Below are 21362 nucleotides of genomic sequence, written 5' to 3' on the forward strand. Positions count from 1 at the left end.
TGACAATTAAATTGAATCTTGAATCTCTAATTGCTACCCTGTCGGCTGCTACCTAGTCTTAAGCTGTCTTTCACAATCAAAAATGATTTGTGTCCGTTCTGCTTTTGTGCTAAGGTAACCGATGAGGCCAATCTGGGATCCGTGAACTCTTATGCCCGTCCCACTTAGGAAACCAGAACGGAAAGCTCTGGAGACTTTGCGCCCCACCCAAGTTTTCCGTGAGGTTCCCGGAGGTTTTTGTCAGTCTCCCTACCTGCTTCCACTACCTGCAACCTCCGGGAACCGCACGGGATTCCCAGGAGTCAATGGAGGCGGTAAAGTTTATCAGAGAGGTTTTGACAATATCCTTTAATTACATTTCCCCTGCCTGACTCTGATAATCTAGTTTCTGTTTCGGGAGGCTGGAGGTCCTGCTCAATGGGAGCCTTGCTACTGGGGATGTTGGCCTGAGAAGGATACTGAAGTTTGCTCTTTCAGTGAGTCTGGAGGATCTTGCAGAGACCGTGCTGGTGGTTTCTTTTCTGTGCTGTGAGATTCCGAGTCCAAAAGGCCAGTGATTGGTTTTGTCATGGATTTGAGATCTTGATCATCACACATTCTCAGTTGGTCCTGGGCTGAGCACTAAAAGCAGATGCATTTTGCCATTGAGTTCTGCCTTTGCTGACAATGGGGCCCCCATGATATGAGAAGTGGTCCATTTATTTCTGGGTCTCGCTGTGGATGTTTGTCATCAGAGGGCAATGTTGTGTGGCAGCAGGTTGGGTGAAGAATCCTTGTTTTGTGGATGTTGAATGAATAAGTTGGCGATAACTAAGAATTCGGTGATGAATGTGCACAGATGCAAATGTCACTCATTCATTGATGTTTAGGTGATTTTGGTTCGGGACCTATTCGTCCAGTGTGTTAGCATTACCCCAGTAAGATGTGCGTTGGCGATGAGGCGAGCATTGTGTTGAGCAGGAATGCAGTTTGACATCAGTCTGCACTGAAATTAACCCTGCTTGACCCGTCCCACCGCAGACCACGTATTCACTCAATGGGAACACTGTAGAGCTGCATTTGTGAAGGAACTCTCCTCCCAGGGTGGGTTCTAGCCATCACTGGCACACCTTAGGAATATTCTACCCTGTAAATCAAGATCAACACGACCACATTAAAGACAGACAAAACCTAAGGCAGTGACTTACTTGCAGTATCTATTCCCCAAGTCCTCCCTCCTCTCCTGCCCCCCCCCCCTCCACATTTCTGAACCACTGAAGCATTCCCATTGTTGCCCAGCGCGTGTACCTCTGTATCTTGACACGCCCCCTCATGTTGTGACTACGTTTCCTATGGACTGTGTCCCATTGTCTCTTTGTTTCATCTTAAACCAATCCATCTGCCACATTTTCATGCATCGTATATTTGTAGAATCCAGCCAGGTGGCTTTCCGTGCTTCTGCTTACTCCATCCAATTCCCATTTTCTGTATTCATTGAAGAGCTATCCTGGCGCTTCCTGTACGGATGAAGCATTGCTGACAGTTTCTCATAGACGTTGGCTGACTACTGAGTGCAGGTAGCAGTTTTGGTTTTGATTTGATATTTCCAGCATTTGATCCAGAGGTTCACACGGTTAGCTATTTGGCGAATAACCAAAGCTTCTCAATATAAAGTAACAAATGTTCTTACACCTCATCTTTGCAGTAACGTGCTGCCTGACCCGCTGAGTTCTTTCACTTTTTTTTGCACAGGATTCCAGCATCCTCAGCCCTTGTGTTTCAAGCACTCGGTTCCCCTTGGGCAGGAGGGGGGGGGCAGGATGCAGGAACACCACCTCATACCACCTGTGTAAATTATTTGAGGTAGAAAGTAGCAGCAGGGCAGGGGTTGTTAATGTCCACTTCAGTAAACATTATTCAGCAAATATTCACATGGAACAGTGCCACTTCCATCAATATCTGTCCATTCCCCCACATGCTTTGACCACCTTTGAGCCAGCAACCTCTCCTGGCATAGAAACTGCTTTCCACAATACACTACATTTTTAATATATTATTATTTTTGTAACATATAAAATGGGTGCTTTTTAAACAATTCTGTACTTGGTATCCTCTAGAATAATTAAGCTTTTAAAGGTGATCATTAATTTTATTGAATAAAATTGAAAAGCACAGGTAATTAATTTGAACATTGCCAAAGGTCGAGCCTTGTACCTCACCTCATGTGAGAAGGATTCCAGTAGCAATTCCCATAGACTGGTGCTGGATGCCTGCCTCTTAGCTGCCACCTAATGGCAGTGGTCCAGTATTGCAAGTGGGCAATGCAAGAATTGAGTCATTCTCAACTAATCTACCAACTGTTTCTTAAACAATTAGAGCCCATTTGCTCATGTGTGCTATTTGTCCATTGATGTGTAAAATATTTAAGTATGAAAATGAATACATTTGGTGTTTTTGATCAGGAGAGGGGATTCTGAAACTTGAGCTCTTCTGCACCAGTTCGTTAAAGTTATTGAAAGGTCATGTGGCACGAGTGACAAAAGGCCATATTTGGGATGGTGATGAACCCTTGCTCTGTCTATCAGCACTATCATCTTTGGCTGATTATGCAATTGTCTCTAGCTAGCACCCAACCTTTGTGTCAGACATTGCTGTTAAAAGCGCCGTGTATTGCCTTTGTGAACCTGTTGCTTTTCATTTGCACAAGAGGGAGGCAAGTCATTGAGCAGCCCAATCACAAATCTCAAGTGGGTCATTGCCACTTGATGTCGATGGTATCATAATGATTTGTGACCAACACCTGTTTTTGTGATGACAGCAGTTTCTTACAGCTTGGACCTAAGGAAAAATGAAGCACAGGTCAGCGAGAGAATTAACAGTCGTGATCTTCAATCAAACCTGGGAATTATGACAAATAGCATCCAGGCAAGCATTGATCATTTCCGCTCTGAAAAAGCTACAGAAGCTGGGCCGCATTTAAGGTGGTGCAAAATCAACACACGAGGGAGAAAGGAAAATACATGGGAGTTCAGCTAAGGGTGGGAAAAGGCTTGCATGAAGCATAAATGCTGGCATGGACCTCTTGCCAAATAGCATATTTCAGAGCTACAAAGATAGACATTCTATACATTACTCTGTGGTGGAGGGGGCCTTTGATATCAGTAATGCTTGAGGTCCCAGAGACAGATGTGACACAGAGTGTGCAGAAACACTAGTTGAGGAGACTAAACACAGCAGCGGCTGAATGCAGTTTGGAATCCCAACAAACGAATGCTCCAGCAAGGTTACATTGAGTAGAGAAGGCTTCCATGCTCCTTGCACAAAGTGAAACAAACATATTGCTGTTGCATTATAAATAAAACATGCCATTCCCAAGTCTGGGCATTCTGACCTGTGTTACCACTCAATGAAATAGAAGGTACATAATATTAAAGGACACTGATTTTAATGTGTAATTCTTGTAGTCCACTGGCAATAATTCCTGTGACAACACTGCTGCTGCACAGACACTGGTTAAAACAGTCGTCTCCTCAACTTGACGATACTCCGCTGACTGTCACTGCCAATTTCCAGGAGCCACTTGCTTACCCAGCATTTAGGCAATTGGCTGCTCATCCTCTGAAACACTTGTCGGTTCTTGTTGTGATGCAGCCTGCATCATTTGTGCTTGTTCCTTGTGGAATCTTTCTGCCCCGGTCACTGTCATGGGGTGTAGCGGGAAAAAGCCGGACAAGCCTAGCAATGGAGAAGGGGACAGATCAGCATTCACCCGACGATATCTCAATTTTCAATTTTGCAGTCACACTGTGTGGAAACACTCATTAGCTCACCGAGTCCATGCCAACCATTAGGCAGCTATTTACACTGATCCTGCTTTATTCTCCACTCATTCCCATCAACCCCCCCGGATTCTACACTGACCTTCATATTGAACATGTTCACATTAGCCAATTAGCCTATCAAACTGCATTCATTAGCATGTGAGAGGAAAGCCATGTTGTCATGGGGAGAGCATACATGCACTGCACCAGTCAGTAATGAATCAGGGCCACTGGAGTAGGAACCAACAGTTCCACCAGCCATGACACTGTGCTACCCTTGAGTTTGTTAACCCTGCACTCGGCATTGGGGCAGGGTGCTGGCACATCAGTTACTGGCACCTGGTTAGTTGTTGGAATTGAGACGCTGGGTGAGTTTAACCTTTTGGGAAGGGATCCATCTGCTTGTCCACCCAGACCATGTACTGTCAGGATCCCATACCTGGCTGGCCAGAGACATTGGATGAGAGGGCAACAAACATAAAATAAAAAAATATGAACCGGCTTCCTGTGGCGTGGGTGTTTGAGGTGGTGTGTGTCAGAGCCAACTGGAAACGTGTTGCATCCTGTGCTGCTGGGACAGGGAGGGCAATGAGGGGACTGTGCTGTACAATCTACACCTGACAGGGATCAGGCTCACATCTGCTCTCACTCTCTCCAACAGGGTGAACTGGTTGACTGCTTCAAGTTCCTTGCATTTATATTACCAATAATCTGTGGTGGACCAACCACATTGAAGTGAACAGTCAAGAAGGTACACCAATGCATTGATGGTGCCGACATAGAGATGGGTGAAAGTTTCAAATTCTGAGGAGTAAATATCACCAGCATCTTGTACTGGATCACCCATATCAAAGCAATGGCCAAGAGAGCACACCAACGTCTCTACTTCATTAGAAGCCTCGGGAAGTTTGGCATGTCTCACCAACCTCTACAGATGCGCCGTAGAATGCGCCAATTTATCGGGATGCATCACAGCATGGTTTGGGAACAGCTACATTCAAGACTGCAAGAAATTGTGGACACAGTCCAGACCATCATCACACAAACCAACTTCCCTCCCATTGACTCCAATTACACCCGACGCTACCTCAGCAAGGCTACAGCATATCGAGAATGAGTCTCACCCCGGTCACTCCTCCTCTCCCATCAGCCAAGATTCATGGACAGTTTCTTCCCAGCAGCTATCAGCCAACTGAACCATCCTATCAACAACTAGAGAGCGGTCCTGAGCTACTATCTACCTCAATGGAGACTCTTGGACTATTTTTAATTTGATTTTAATGGACTTTATCTTGCACTAAACATTATTTCCTTCATCATGTTTCTGTAGAGTGTGAATGGCTCGATGTAATTATGTACAGTCTTTCCGCTGAGTGATGAGCATGCAGCTAAAGCTTTTCACTGTACCTCGGCACACGTGACAATAAACTACATTTCTACAGAAAGCATGTTATTGGGTTGCATCATAGCTTTGTTTGGGAACGTTTCTCATAGTCATATAGCGTGGAAACAGGCCCTTCAGCCCAACATGCCCTCACCGATCAACATATCCCACCTGCACTCGTCCCACCCGCTTGCACTTGACCCATATCCCTCTAAACTTGTCCTATCCATGTACCTGTTTAAATGTTTCTTACACATTGCCATAGTACCTGCCTCAACTACCTCCTCTGGCAGCTCTTTCCATACACCCACCATCCTTTGTGTGTCCAAGAAGGAACTGCAGATGCTGGAAAATCGAAGGTACACAAAAATGCTGGAGAAACTCAGCGGGTGCAGCAGCATCTATGGAGCGAAGCATCTATGCAGCATCTATTTGTGTGTCCTCTGGTTCCCATTAAATCTTAAACTTATCTCCTCACCTTAAACCTATGTCCTCTGGTTCTCGATTTCTCCTCCTCTGGGAAAGAGACTGTGTGTTTATGCAATCAATTCCTCTCATGATTTTGTACACCTCTATAAGATCACCCATCATCTGACTGCACTACATGGAATAGAGTCCTAGCCTGCTCAACTTCTCCCTATAGCTCAGGCCCTCGTGTCCTGGCAACACCCTCATAAATCTTCTCTGCACCCTTTCCAACTTTACAAAATCTTTCCTATAACATGGTGCCATAACTGAACAAAATGCGGCCTCACTAACAACTCACGTCGCAGCAGCCTCTGCACTCCGTCTGTCTTTTTGTTATTTTTTGTCCCATTTTAATGTAGTTTTGATTTATTTTTGATGGGCTGTGTGTGTGTATGTGGGGAGAGAAACTTTTAAAATCTATCCCCTGCACGGAGAGCCTGACCTTTTCCCTGTCGGGTCTCCGTTGTTGTTGGGACCGAGCACCGTGGAGCGGCCTCCAGCAGGAACAACCTGGGGCTCCAGTCGCGGAGCTGCGGAGCTACTCACTGGCCGAGTCCGGAGCGGGTGGAGCTGTGGCGGCGAGCTGCTGCGACCCGACCCCTAGGGGTTTGGAGGCTCCGGCCACGGGTCCGGTGGACGGTGATATCGGGAGCCCGCGGGTCCCTGCTGGGAGACCGCTTTTCGGGGCTTCCACAACGGCGACTTCTCCCGCCCGAGTCGCGGGGCGAGGAGTACCTGGAGCGGGGCCTTACATCATCGCCCCACGCGGCTTAACAAGACCAGGAGCGCGGCCTTGCATCACCCCGGCGCGGTGTTAATGGCCGCGGGCCAATTGCCATCGCCCGCCGAGGGCTTTGACTCTGACATCGGGAGGGGAATGGGGAGTGCAGGGGAGAGATAAGTTTTTTTGCCTTCCATCACAGCGAGGAGGAGATGCGCTGTGATGGATGTCTGTGTAAATTGTGTTGTGTTTTGGGTCTTTTTATTTCTTGTGTGTATGACTGTAGAAACAACATTTCACTTGAGCCTCTATGAGGTTCAAGTGACAAATAAATTGTATTGTATTGTGTGTATTGTGTATCTTGTATAACTGTATTATGACCTCCCAATTTCTAATCTCAATACTCTGGCTGATGAAGGCCAATGTGCCTGTATCTTTTTGACCATCCTATCTACCTGTGGCGCCACATTCAACAAACTATGTACCTGTATCCTAGATCCATCTCCTCTACAACACTCCACAGAGCCTTGCCATTCTCTGTATAGGTCCTGCCCATGTTAGTCTTCTGAAAATGCAACACCTCACATTTCTCTGTATTAATCATTCCTCATCTCACCTGGCCAACTAATCAAGATCCTGCTGCATTTTTTGACAACCATCTTCACTATCTACAACACCACTCACATTTGTGTCATCTGCACACTTGCTAACCATGCCATGTACGTTCTCATCCAAATCATTGATAAAGATCTTCTTCTTGCGTATGGTGTGTACAGCCTAAAGTTGTAGGTCAACTTGTTCTATTTGATCTTTTGTTTGTGCACGTCGGGTTGATTGCATTAGTCCAAACATAGTAGACCACATGAAGGTTGCAATCTCCCACCTCATTGATATAGATGACAAATAGCAATGGGCTCAGCAACGAACCCCGAGTCACAGGCCTCCAGTCCGAAAAGCAGCCTTTCACCATCACCCTCTGCTTCCTTCCATGAAGCCAATTTTCTATCCATTCAGCTATCTCTCCTTGGACCCCATGGGATCTAATCTTCTAGAGTAGCCTACCATGAGGAACATTGTCAAATGCCTTGGTGAAATCCATATGCACATCCACCGCTATGCCTTCATCAACCTTCTTGGTCACATGATCAAAAAACGCAATCAGATTCAAAAGTGACGTATAAAACCATGCTGGTGATCCCTAATCAGCCCTTGTCATATATGTATGTGTTATGCATGCCTATCCTATCCCTCAGAGTACTCTCTGGTAACTTTCCAACCACAGATGTTAAGCTCGCTGGCCTGTAGTTCCCAGTCTTTTCTCTGCTGCCCTTCTTGGATAGAGGCACAGCATTTGCCACCTTCCAGTTGTCTGGCACCTCACGTATTTAATGACGGCTTATAAATCTTAGCCAGGGCTCTTGCAATTTCCTCCCTTCCCACAGTTTCCTGATATCTGATCAGGTCCGGGAGATTTGTCTACATTCATACATGTCAGGACCTTCAGCCATTCCTCGACCATAATACTGACTGCTCTCAAGACACTTCCAGTGACTGCCCCAAATTCCTCTGTCTTCCTGTCTTTCTCCACGGTAAAAACAGAGGAGAAATACTCATTGAATTACTTGTCCATCTTCTGTGACTCCACGCAGAGTTGACCGCTTTGGTTCCTGACGGGTTCCATTCTCTCATGGTTTTTTTCTTTATCTACTTCTAAAATCTCTTGGGATTATTCTTAATGCTATCTGCCAGAGCTATCTCCTGTCTATTTTTTTTTTTTTGCCCTTCCAATTTCTTTTTTTAGCTTGCTCCTTAGTTCCCGAAACTCCTCCAGGGGTACACTTGATCCCAGCTGTCCCATGTCTCCTTACTTTTGACCAAATCCTCAATTTCCCTTGTCTTGCCTTACATTTTCCTGCCTTGCCCTTCACTCGAACAGGAATGTGCTTGTCCTGAACTCTTGTCAGCACATTTTTAACAACATCCCACTTTCCTGACGTTCCTTTTCCTTCAAGCCACCAACTCCAAGCAACTTACCCAAGTTCTGCCCAAGACAGCAAGCAATTGCAGAGTTGTAGTTATGGTCCATTCCATCACACAGACCAGATTCCCCACCACTGACTCCATCTACACTTCACAATGCCTCGGAAAAACAGCCAACATAATCAAAGACTTGTCCCAACTTGGTCATTCCTTCTCCCTACTCCTGTCAGGCAGAGGATACAGAAGCTTGAAATTGCACACCATCAGACTCAGAAACAGCTTCTTCCCATTTATTATCAGGCCTCTGAACAGTCCTACGATAAACTGGGGTACTGTCCAATTCACCTTCACCCAACTGCGAAGATTGGGCTTCTATGAAACACATGTGCCACAATGCTGAGAACTATATTATGTCTCTGTATCTTCCCATTTGTTCTACCATTAGGAATTGAGTTGAACTTAAATTTATGCGGAGTATTATCTGACATGAATAGATAACAAAGCTTTTCACTGTACCTCAGAACACATGACAATAAAAACCGACCTAAACCGTGTTCAAATCCAATCACTGCTGAACGATGAATAACTCTAAACATCAGGGGGGAAAAAGGGCATGAGGAAGGCTTTTACCTAGCAGCTTGGAGACCGGCTTTGTCATCTGTGCGCCACAGCCCAGCCAATACTTCACTCTGTCCAAGTTCAAACTGACCAGCTTCTCGTTGAAGACGTTGGGCATGGGGTCGTAGGAGCCCAACTGTTCCAGGAACTTGCCATCCCGGGCCCGCTTGTTGTGTGCAGCCACAATCTTGTAGAAGGGGCGATTGGTGCAGCCGCCCAGTGCAAAGCGGATGCACACAAACCCCCGGTGATAATATTTCAGCAAATTCAGAGCTGTGAAACAAAAGACACATTATTCAACTGCCTTGACACCAGGACCAGCCAATTGAGATTATTCCAAACTCTGCACATCGTGTGTGGAGGTGAGGAAAAGCAGAGAAAAATAAAATGGTCCAAAGGCAGAAATCTCCAGCTGACTTTCAGAGGTGGGAGTGGAGGGAGTGAACCCTACAGTTAGCAGCAGTGACCTATTTAGCAGGTCTCTGGCTCAAAATCGAATGTGCATGGTTTTGGAGTGTGACACAGGAGGATACCTTTGTTCAGAAAGGTCAACAGACTGAGACCTCTGCTCAATGGTCCTGGTGGTGGCTCATAATCCTGGGACTCTGAGGGTAGGCCAAGATCCCTCACAATATCTTGAGCGATACTGATTGACTTTCCCCTCAATCAGTACAATCAAAACAAAATAATTGGGCAATTCAACTTGCTTTTTTGTTAAACAAGACCTTGCTTTATGCAAAATAAGCGTTGTATTTGGCTGGGGCATGACTTCAGTTCAAAGTAATTCATTGCTTAGGAAACACTTTTGAGATGATAAACTGCTACTCACTTGAAGCATTTTCAGTCGGGAGGGACTGAGTGCTGATCGTGGATTAATGTGAGATGGGAGTTGGGAATGACCTGCCAGTTCATCCAGTGGGAGAAGCTCAGAGTTAGAGTGTGAAGTGGTGATGGTGTGAGGGGCACACAAACTGCAGTGCTTCAAGTTAATTCAAATATTGAAAAGTGTTCAAGGAGCATTAAAAGCTCATTTCCTCCAAATTATGTTCTCAACAGTTGGAGGAGACGGGACGGGACGGGTAAGTGGAAAGTAGAGACATGAAAACTACACGATGAGAAACACATAAGTGATTGAAATTCACCTCAGTCATCAGGCAAGAATTGATGTTGTAATGCCACCTGGCTTACTGACCACAGGGCTGTTGCCTCAACTACGGTCTCATTGAGCTTCAGCTAAGGCTGGATGTGGTCAGTGCGTCAACCAGAACTGCAGCATGGAAAATTGTGCCAGAGCTCAGAAGTCTATTTGATTGCAAATACAGAAACAGCAGGAATGGAACCAGGAAAGAGTGATGGTGATGGGAGCTGGATTAACATGTGCTGGTCACCAGAACTCCCTCAGTTCCCTCACTGGGATTTGGACAACTCTATGTAAAGTGGTCTGACATTACAAACAGAATTATGTTCTTTGTGCTCAAAACAAGTAACATAATTGAGCTAGGCTACTAAACTGCAAGAGACTCTGTTCAGTTGTACTTACAGAGATGCACCATGATGTCCCTCTTCCAATTTTATGCCTAGGGTAAAGAAGAATGAATTTTTTAAAACTGACACGTTGTCATTGGAGATGCATAAAATAATTAAACTAAAGCATTATCAGATGGAAATAAATTCATTTAGCAGAAAGGAAGTGGCAGTTGTTTTCATAGCTTTCTTCTGGACAGCAGGACAGGATGCCACAAATGATCTCCATCTGCAGGTAAATTTCAATGATGCAATTCCCATGTCAGTCTATTAATATTCTGCAGCCACTGTGCACGTGTGGTAGGCGGAATGAAGACTCAAGGTGATCAATGTGATGTCAATCAAGTAGACTGGTTTTCCGGGTGGATTTGTGGTTCGCAAGAGTTGCTGATGCTATATACTTCAGGCAAGTATTTTACAACACTCCTGATTTGTGCCTGAGAGAGTTTGAAGGCTTTAAGGCAGGAAATGAATTGAAAATCGCCAAACACCCATTCTCTGACTGCTGGTGTAGTTTCTGACCACTGGTATCTCACCATTCGCAACGTGGGTCATTGTGTCAGTGATGATAGGACAGGGGACTGCAGATGCTGGAATCTTGGTCAAAACATAAAGTACAGGAGGAACTCAGTATCTGTAAAGAGAATGGATGGAATGGAGAGGAGCAGTGGGCAGAGGAGGGGGAAACGGGCAGAGCAGGAGGGGCAATGTACAGAGGAGGTGGAATGAACATGGGGGGGGTGGACAGGGAGGTCGGAATGGACAAGTTGGGGGAGATAGACAGGGAAGGGGGAATGGACAGGAAGGGGAACGGATAGTGAGGGGGGAAATGGACAAGGAGGGGTAGATAGGCGGGGAGATGTGGGGGAGGGGACGGACAGGGAGGGGGAATAGAGGGTGAGTGACAATGGTCAGGGAGGGGTGAGGCCCTTCTTCAGACCGGTGGAGAACGGTGATTAGGCAGGTGACTCCTCAGCAGCAGCGACATTGCCTCAGCATGGAGGCGAGTGGACGGGGAGACCCTGACCTCGGCCACACCCACCCACCCACCCCCGCAAGGGGCTCCTCAAGATGGCAGACTCTGTCCCCGCGCCCTCCCGGCTCCGGCCGCCTTTACCTTCCACAAGCTCCCGGACTCTCAGCACCGGACCCTGGGCGACGCCATCTTGCCGCACTCTGACCCGGAAATGAAACCCTGGAGCGGACCTGTCAATCACAGGTGAGCATTTTCAGTGAAGGCACATGGCCTGCAGTTAATGCAAAGCTAATGAACGCCAAGTGCTGGCAAACAATGCAACACACTGACATATAATAAAGGTGTTGGCATATTGGGGATTAACTTTATAATATAATTGGAAAATAAACTGGGGACTTCATCTTGAAGAACTGATCAGTATTTCTTGTCCTTTGTAGCGCGGGCTGGTGTGTAGTTGGTGTGTAGTGTGGTAGGCCTTTCATCATTTACACTGGGCTTATTTATGTGTATTCCCAACAGGTGGATCTCAGGCTCAACCTGAAAAAAAGGTGTCCACTTTGAGCAGGCTGGAGCAAGGTATACTTCCATTTTCCAGGCACCCATTCACTCATCTTTACCATGGATGTCCAGTCACTCTACACCTCCATCCCCCACCAGGAGGGTCTTAAAGCCCTCCGTTTCTTCCTCGACCGCAGAACCAACCAATCCCCGTCTACTGATACTCTCCTCCACCTAGCGGAGCTGGTCCTTACCCTAAACGACTTTTTGTTTGACTCCTCCCACACAAGGCGTAGCTATGGGCACGTGCATGGACCTAAGCTATGCCTGCCTCTTTGTTGGGTACGCCGAACAATCTTTGTTCGAGGTGTACCAGGGCACTATCCCCAAACTCTACCTCCGCTACATCGACGATTGCATTGGTGCTACCTCCTGCACCCGCACACAACTCACTGACTAAACCATAAATGCGTTTTGAAATAAATTTTACTCAGATGCAAGCTAAGGAATGGGATAATTGTCAGCTGTTAATTGGACAAAATCAGGACATTTTATTATTATTGTCCAATTAACAGCTGACAATTATCCCATTCCTTAGCTTGCATCTGAGTAAAATTCATTTCAAAACGCATTTATGGTTTACGATTATTTAAATGGTAAATGTAGCTTCAGAAGCATTTTCTTTTTGCATGTTAAAACCCACCTGAGAACCATGGAAGATTTTGCAATTTTAATGATGGATTTTTCACTTTTAAAACTTTTTATATAACAAATGAATAAAAGATAAAACATAATGCCTTACTTTTGATGAAATGCAGTGAGCAAACGCGATAATTCCCGATATTTTCTATCTTTATATCTGCACGGCCAATGTTTGCTAACCACTTCCGCTGTTGTTGCCCCTTCAGCTCCCTCTTGTCTTTACTTTTGTTTTTCTTTATCTTCTGGACTCTAAAGTAAGATAACTGTACCTCGCGGTCACCCCGACTGGCACAGTTATTTACAGCTCAAAAACGAGCCGTTTTTGCGGTTTTTAATGGGTGTGAAAGTACTCGTTTCCAGCATCAATAACATGAAGTGACATTTGTACCCCAGCTAAATTTTGCGTCCACGTGGGTGAGGATCTATGATCCAGTGACCTTTCGTGAAATTACCCTATAAACCCACTGACTCCCATGCCTATTGGACTACACTTCTTCCCACCCAGCTTCCTGCAATGACTCCATCCCCTACTCCTAATTCCTCCGTCTACGCCACATCTGCACCCAGGATGAGGTTTTTCCACACCAGGGCATCGGAAATGTCCTCATTCTTCAGGGAAAGGGGGTTATAGATGAGGCTCTCACCAGGGTCTCTTCTATACCCCGTAATTCTGCTCTCACTCCCCACCCCCCCTCCCCCCCCACTCGTAACAAGGGCAGAGTCCCCGTTGTCCTCACCTTCCACCCTACCAGCTGTCACATACAACAAATAATCCTCCGACATTTTCGCCACCTCCAACGGGATCCCACCACTAAAGGTTCTTTAGTAACTTGTCAGTTTCTTTGTTGAACTAAATTAAGGAGCATGTTGCAATCAAAAGCGCTTGAACAATTGGATGGGAAGAAAGCATCTTCCCATCTCCTCCTCTGTCTGCTTTCTGCAGAGATCGCTCCCTCCGTAACTCCCTGGTTAATTTGTTCCTTCCCACCCAAACCACCCCCTCTCCGGGCACTTTCCCTTGCAACCGCAGGAAATGCTACACTTGTTGCTTTACCTCCCCCCTTGACTCCATTCAAAGACCCAAGCAGTCTTTCCAGGTGTGGCAGAGGTTCACCTGCACCTCCTCCAACCTCATCTATTGCATCCGCTGCTCTTGATGTCAGCTGCTCTACATCGGTGAGACCAAGCGTTGGCTTGGCGATCGCTTCGCCCAACACCTCCACTCGGTACGCAATAACCAACCTGATCTCCGGTTGGCTCAGCACATCAACTCCCCCATATTCCGAATCCGACCTTTCTATCCTGGGTCTCCTCCATGGCCAGAGTGAGGACCACCGTAAATTGGAGGAGCAGCAACTCATATTACACTTGGGCAGTTTACACCCCCCCCCCCCCCCCCCCCCCCCCCCCACCCTCACATCAGAAGAAGGGTCTCGACCTGAAACGTTGCCTATTACCTTCGCTCCATAGATGCTGCCTCACCCATTGAATTTCTCCAGCATTTCTGTCTACCTTCGATTTTCCAGCATCTGCAGTTCCTTCTTAAACATTTTGTCTACCTTTATCAGGGATGTTTTTGAAAACATCTTTTAATCTTTTGCTCAGACCACCTGTCATTTTGTTCAGCAAACCCCTATTTATCTCAGGAGTCGGCAAACAAAATGGCCTGCCCAATGGGGCTGTGCGAGTTAAGACCACAATGCTGGGGATGTTGCCATGGGAGAGGATGCTGATGTTGACCCACTTGTCTGAATTGGGGGGGATTCAGTGAAGATCTAGTGGATCTTTCCAGTGCCTTGATGTGACTGTAAGTAGCAGATCAAAGAAAGTAGATGGCCAGAGATGACTGCCTCCCAGGTAACCATGGGTTCTGTGCCAGGTTTGAGGTTTTCATCTTCAAAAACCTCTTCCACTGCCAAAGGGTATTGATCACTCTTGTCAAATCAGTCCTGCTGGTGAAGCCAATTTGTTAATTATAGTGCAGTCCAGGCATGCTGTATTGTTGGCTGGATGTCACCAGCTAGTGTGTGGTACTAAAAACAAAAGCTGCCGGTGCAGATGCTTTATGAACTTCAACACAGATTGTCTTATGACACTGTTTCTGTTGGTGATGGTGTTTTGGGACCAGATTGATGGGGATAATTAGGTAGATTACATGCTGGTTGAAGCAACAATCATCAGGGCAAATAATGGCACAGGTGATTCAAACATTGCGTTTCTCCACTTGGACGATAATCTAATCTAGCAGGTACCTGGAGCTTGGGTGTTCCATGACCGCTCGTTCGTGACTCTGGACCATGCTCTAGGAAGCATTTGTTAGGAGGGTGACCATGATGGAGTTAGTTTTCCAACTCCCTCTTTCCCAAAGGATGTGCCATTTCCCACCCCGGTGTTGAAGTCACCCAGGAGGATCCATCGTCTCCCTCTGGGATACGAACACTTTCTTTAAGGTAAGAATGGAACCCTCCTTGGTTTCCTCCCTAGCTTCCAGGTTGTGTTGATAGAAAATCAGTTGAGTTTATTGTCACGTGTACCGAGGTACAGTGAAAAGCTTGTGTTGCGTGCTAACCAGTCAGCAGAAAGACAATACATGATTACAAACAATCCATTTACAGTGTATACATAGGAGATTTAAGAGTGTGGAGCGATTGTAATACGAGTTTGTAGATCTGTCTAGCACGCAAATAGTCTCATGGGTTGGGCGCCATCTTGGAAGCCATAACAAGTTGTTCCTGCGCTCTACTGAGCTGAGGGTCGTGAGATGTTCATTCATTTGCCGGCGTGCTCACCGAGCCTGGTCCATTCTTGATGAATCCGTTTCATTTCACAGCTTCTGCTATTCTGACAATGGCCACAGGATGGCTCCCTATGAAAACCGGCAACTCAATATCTGAGGATTTTATTGCCAATTATTCTACCCAGTGGTGACCTACTCTGCTTGAAGCTTTCTTCACATTATCCTACACCTTAGCAGATACAGCACAATTTAGATACAGACAAAAGCACGCTGTATCTACCCTGCCCTGTCACACTCTCAGAGCAACATGTTTGGCTGCTGATTGAGCAAATCTCCCCCTGGACCCTCGGCCAGTTAGTGGAAGACAGCTGCTCCCTGCAGCAGGACGTCCGTGCCTGTGGGAGCTGCGAGCAGGTAAGAACAAACTGTCCCATCAAACATTCCACAGGCAGGTAATGCACTGGGTAAAACAAAGCTCCCTCCATACTGCTGGATTGGCCACTCTCAAGTACAGCGGCGTTTAGATGCATAGGAGGAAACCCTTACCCTCGCCTGACCCATTAAACCGACCCAGGGGACCTTTGATGGGTACCAAGCATCCTGTACACTCACCAATTAGACACTGTCTGTGTAGCAACCAGTGTGAGAACAGCTCTCCTCATCAAACAGGGTAATACATAGCAAGACAAGGGTGAACTGTTTTAAATTGCAAGGTTGAACTGTTTTAAATATCTGGGAGTCCACATCTCCGAGGATATGACATGGGCATCACACGCCTCAGCACTTGTGAGTAAGGCAAGGCAGCGCCTTTACCACCTCAGGCAATTGAGGAAATTCAGAGTGTCTCCGGGGATCCTCCAGTGCTTCTACGCAGCGGCGGTGGAAAGCATCTTGTCCGGGAACATTACCATCTGGTTTGGGAATTGCTCTGCCAAACATAGAAACATAGAAATTAGGTGCAGGAGTAGGCCATTCGGCCCTTCGAGCCTGCACCGCCATTCAATATGATCATGGCTGATCATCCAACTCGGTATCCAGTACCTGCCTTCTCTCCATACCCCCTGATCCCCTTAGCCACAAGGGCCACATCTAACTCCCTTTTAAATATAGCCAATGAACTGGCCTCAACTACCCTCTGTGGCAGAGAGTTCCAGAGATTCACCACTCTCTGTTGGAAAAAAGTTCTTCTCATCTCGGTTTTAAAGGATTTCCCCTTTATCCTTAAGCTGTGACCCCTTGTCCTGGACTTCCCTAACATCGGGAACAATCTTCCTGCATCTAGCCTGTCCAGAATTTGTGTAAGTTTCTATAAGATCCCCTCTCAATCTTCTAAATTCTAGAGAGTATAAACCAGTTTTTCTTCATAAGACAGTCCTGACATCCCAGGAATCAGTCTGGTGAACCTTCTCTGCACTCCCTCTATGGCAATAATGTCCTTCCTCAGATTTGGAGACCAAAACTGTACGCATACTCCAGGTGTGGTCTCACCAAGACCCTATACAACTGCAGTAGAACCTCTCTGCTCCTATACTCAAATCCTTTTGCAATGAAAGCTAACATACCATTCGCTTTCTTTACTGCCTGCTGCACCTGCATGCCTACCTTCAATGACTGGTGTACCATGACACCCAGGTCTCGCTGCATCTCCCCCTTTCCCAATCGGCCACCATTTAGATAATAGTCTGCTTTCCGGTTTTTGCCACCAAAATGGATAACCTCACATTTATCCACATTATACTGCATCTGCCAAACATTTGCCCACTCACCCAGCCTATCCAAGTCACCCTGCAGTCTCCTAGCATCCTCCTCACAGCTAACACTGCCCCCCAGCTTAGTGTCATCCGCAAACTTGGAGATATTGCCTTCAATTCCCTCATCCAGATCATTAATATATATTGTAAATAGCTGGGGTCCCAGTACTGAGCCTTGGGGTACCCCACTAGTCACTGCCTGCCATTGTGAAAAGGACCCGTTTACTCCTACTCTTTGCTTCCTGTTTGCCAGCCAGTTCTCTATCCACATCAATACTGAACCCCCAATGCCTTGTGCCCAAGGACAAGAAGGCTCTGCGGAGAGTAGTGCGTTCGGCCGAACGTACTATGGGAACTTCACTTGCCCCCCTGCAGGAACTATACATCAGGAGGTGCAACTCCAGAGCCAACAATATCATGAGAGACCCCTTCCACCCCTGCAACGGACTGTTACAGCTGCTACGGTCAGGCAAACGCCTCCGTTGCCATGCGGTGAGAACGGAGAGGTTGAGAAGGAGTTTCTTCCCAGAGGCCATTCGGACTGTAAACGCCTATCTCACCAGGGACTAACTCTACTGAACGTTTTTCCTTCCATTATTTATTATGTAAAAGAATATGTGTGTTATGATTGTGTTTATAGTTTGTTTGGTTGTTTGTCTTTTGCACAAAAGTCCGCGAGCATTGCCACTTTCATTTCACTGCACATCTCGTATGTGTATGTGACAAATAAACTTGACTTGACTTGACACTTAAAACAGATGCATGAAAAAGATTAGCAGGTGTGTGAGGGAATCTGATTTACTGCTAATAGCAGGGGCCTGAAATAGAATGCCTTCCAAATCCTGGCACTATTATCCTTCAACTTTTCAAGATTATTACGCAAAAACAATCACACAGTGGAATCATTACATTTGTTACATGATCTGATAGTTTTTAAAGAGCCTGTCCCATTGTGTAGCAACGGGAAATGAGTGAATTGCATTATCTGTACACCTGCTTACAGTTTTCACAGATATTTTTTAACTGCTTACAAAACACAGACTGTTACATTCTTTACAGTAAATGTGCTTCTCAAAGGACAAAGATTTACAAATGGCACTGAAACATATCAGTTTCCAAGCACAGATAAAGAGAACGATATTAAGAAAAGGTTCTTAAGTTTACACTGTGACACAGTAATTTCCAGATTAGTGCCCAAGACTGTCTTGAGCAGTTACCAAGAGATGACATGGTCCTTTCCCATCCCAAGAGCTGGCTGGTTATAGTGCACTAACTCTGTCATTTGTTTCAAATACATCCCATCTGCCAAACGTTGCCTCGGCTGTGTCGAGTTGAAGTTTCTCCAGAGTTCAAATGATGGCGCACCATAGTCGTGCCAGTGATGGTTACGTGGATAACGTGTTTGTGCAAGGTTACACCAAAACTACAGTAGGAAGAAAGGCCGTCAGTCCATTTGTCTACACTGGTGTTTGTTCGTCCCAGGAACTCATCCTACGCAATCGTGTCACCCTATCAAACATAAAAATAAATGGAGTAGGCCAGCCATATGTTCCAGCCTTCTCTGCTGATCAGTACAATCATGGCTGATTGTCAGCACCATCTTCTTGTCACCTCTGCCTATCCCTAAATGCCTCTAATAAAATACATAAAGTGCTGGAGTAACTCAGTGGGTCAGGAAGCATCTCTGGAGAACATGGATAAGCAAAGTTTCAGTTTGGGATCTTCTTCTGACTGATTGTAGCAGGAGGGAGAATGTTGGAAGAGAGGTGGATGTGGGACAAGTGATAGGTGGATATAGGTCAGAGGATTGGCAAATGGTTGGAGAGAGACCATTCTTTCCGATTTCCACCGAGACAGCTCCATATGATCCTCTGAGTTCCTTCAGCTGTCTATTTTTTTGTAATGGCCATTGGAACTATCTGGTTGGGTCAGGAAGTTTGTTATCCTGTCTGCAGCCACTAACCAGCCTGTTTTGCAGCTTAAGTGCTGGGTTAGGCAGCTCGTCACTCACACCCCAGAGAGACCATTTGTGGATCCATTGTTATCAATATTATTTCCTCATGGACTTTCTGTTATTCCATTCTTCCAGACCATTATCAAATGATTAAATTATTCTCGTCTCAATGAGAAACCAGATTGAGATATCATTATATTCATATTTGAAATGTCAGCTGGGTTCATTATTAGAAAAGACAATTGTTGGAGTTACTGCTCTTGCTGAAGAGGCAGTGAGCTTGGTGACCAAGTGGTTTGATGCAAAGTTACTAAGTATGCCCCAACAGTGTGCCTTAGCCCCAGTTTACGGATGATCCAGGCTGTATTAATGTCACAAGCCCATGACATTGTGAGTGAGACAAAGTATCTTTTCATAGTCTTGGACTGATAGGATATTGCGATAACTATCTTTTAGTATGAGCAAAAGGAAATAAAGGAATGTTGAAAGAGTATAGTAATTAAGCTGAAAGCCAGCTGTAAAACACAGCATGTTCTCTCTGTTTTCAAATCTTCAAGGCAGTGATATCAATCACTCTACTGTTTCAGTTCAAACATGCAATCTAGCAATGCTTGCTCCCACGTCACTAACTACTTTTCAATATGACTGACGGCCAGCAACATGATGGTTGGCATAGGCTGAAACTGGCTGGACCTAACTGACCACTGACACTGGATGAGATACCCTGAATGAACAGCAAACATTGACCAGCACAGCGTGTCATTGATATTGCACAACATTGACTGGCCGGGCATTGGTTGACACGGACCATCACTGCATCAAATAGAACTGTAGATGTTCGTTTACAAAGAAAAGTGCTGGAGCAACTCAGCAGGCAAGGCAGCGTCTCTGGAGGACATGGAAATGTGACGTTTCGGGTCAGGACTCTTCTTCAGGCTGATTGTAGTAGAGATAAAAAAAAGTCTAGAAAGCTGAATGAGCAGGGTTAAACTGATTACTTCTGAGTGCATTGCGAGAGTCTGAAGTGAACGACTACTATCATCAAAGTACCGCAAAGGAAGATTGTGAGAGAACGTGAGTATGAGTGAAACATAGAAACATAGAAAATAGGTGCAGGAGTCGGCCATCCGGCCCTTCGAGCCTGCACCGCCATTCAATATGATCATGGCTGATCATCCAACTCAGTATCCTGTTCCTGCCTTCTCTCCATACCCCCTGATCCCTTTAGCCACAAGGGCCACATCTAACTCCCTCTTAAATATAGCCAATGAACTGGCCTCAACTACCTTCTGCGGCAGAGAATTCCAGAGATTCGCCACTCTCTGTGTGAAAAAAGTTTTCCTCGTCGCGGTCCTAAAAGATTTCCCCCTTATCCTTAAACTGTGATCCCTTGTTCTGGACTTCCCCAACATCAGGAACAATCTTCCTGCAGGAAACCAGGAAAGTTCTCCTTATCCCACAAAAAGACAGGTGCAGCTTGGACCCATATGGTTCCCATAGCTACAACCTCTTTTGGGTGTGGTGAGTGGAGTTAAAGGAGAAGCTGTTGAGTGTTACAATGCCTTAATGGGATATTTCAGCCTCCTGGACTTAATACTGAATTCAACTATTTCAGATAATTAGAGGTTTCCGTCTACGTATTTCTGGTCTGGTTAGCATGCAACAAAAGCTTTTCACTGTGCTTCGGTACACGTGACGAATTCAAACTCACCTCCAGTTTTTATATGTGTAAGAAACTGCAGATACTGGTTTAAACCGAAGATAGACACAAAAAGCTGTAGTAACTCAGCGGGACAGGCAGTATCTCTGCAGATATGTTATTTTCCTTCCCTTTTTCTACTGTTAATTGCACAATTATCTTTTTCACTTCCAGAGTTACAATTTATTATTCAATTAGTCTTTATCACCCTCTTTTATACAAGTCTGCCATTCACTTTATTAATTCATCTGTCTTCCCCTTCTGTGTCAGGAAACACAACGTAGAAAATAAAAATAATGATGTAGAAGAAATAATGAAGTAGTAAAAATGAATTGAAATACTCAGATGAAGAAATTGTGAATAGCAGCAATAAGCTGGTAACATGTAATGCTAACACAGTTGCACGATTAGTTTCCAAAGGTACAAAAACCAAATATTTTGTTAAATGTGCATCCGCCACTATTCAAGCTCCACTTTACGGTGCATAGTTCTGATCCTCATTCTTTTCAAAAAGACACAGGAACATTGGAGAAAGTGCTAAGCAAATTCA

General features: G+C 45.6%; 1 protein-coding gene and 1 long non-coding RNA gene across 6 annotated transcripts in view; one reads left to right on the forward strand and one right to left on the reverse strand.

Moving 5' to 3' along the window:
• Positions 1 to 2107: 2107 nt before the first annotated feature.
• mrps16 (mitochondrial ribosomal protein S16) lies at positions 2108 to 11679 on the reverse strand. Of its 2 annotated transcripts, XM_055659304.1 has the most exons (5): positions 11613 to 11679; positions 10512 to 10548; positions 8984 to 9244; positions 3568 to 3714; positions 2108 to 2817 (listed from the first exon to the last, which is right to left on the reverse strand). In XM_055659304.1, the coding sequence occupies exons 2-4, from the start codon at positions 10522 to 10524 to the stop codon at positions 3575 to 3577; spliced, it is 414 nt and encodes a 137-aa protein (XP_055515279.1). In that variant the 5' UTR covers positions 10525 to 10548; positions 11613 to 11679; the 3' UTR covers positions 2108 to 2817; positions 3568 to 3574. The 2 variants fall into 2 exon arrangements, with proteins under 2 accessions (XP_055515279.1, XP_055515278.1); XM_055659303.1 differs by lacking the exon at positions 2108 to 2817 and having other exon boundaries at positions 3408 to 3714.
• Positions 11676 to 21362, forward strand: part of LOC129711583 (uncharacterized) — a 32573-nt gene continuing 22886 nt past the window's right edge. The window contains exons 1-2 of one of the 4 annotated variants that reach the window (XR_008725865.1): positions 11722 to 12047; positions 15040 to 15121. This is a non-coding gene — a long non-coding RNA (uncharacterized LOC129711583). The other 3 variants (XR_008725867.1, XR_008725866.1, XR_008725864.1) reach the window with 3 other exon arrangements.

This window comes from Leucoraja erinacea, chromosome 30 (genome assembly GCF_028641065.1).
Source record: "Leucoraja erinacea ecotype New England chromosome 30, Leri_hhj_1, whole genome shotgun sequence".
Classification (NCBI taxonomy): Eukaryota; Metazoa; Chordata; class Chondrichthyes; order Rajiformes; family Rajidae; genus Leucoraja; species Leucoraja erinaceus.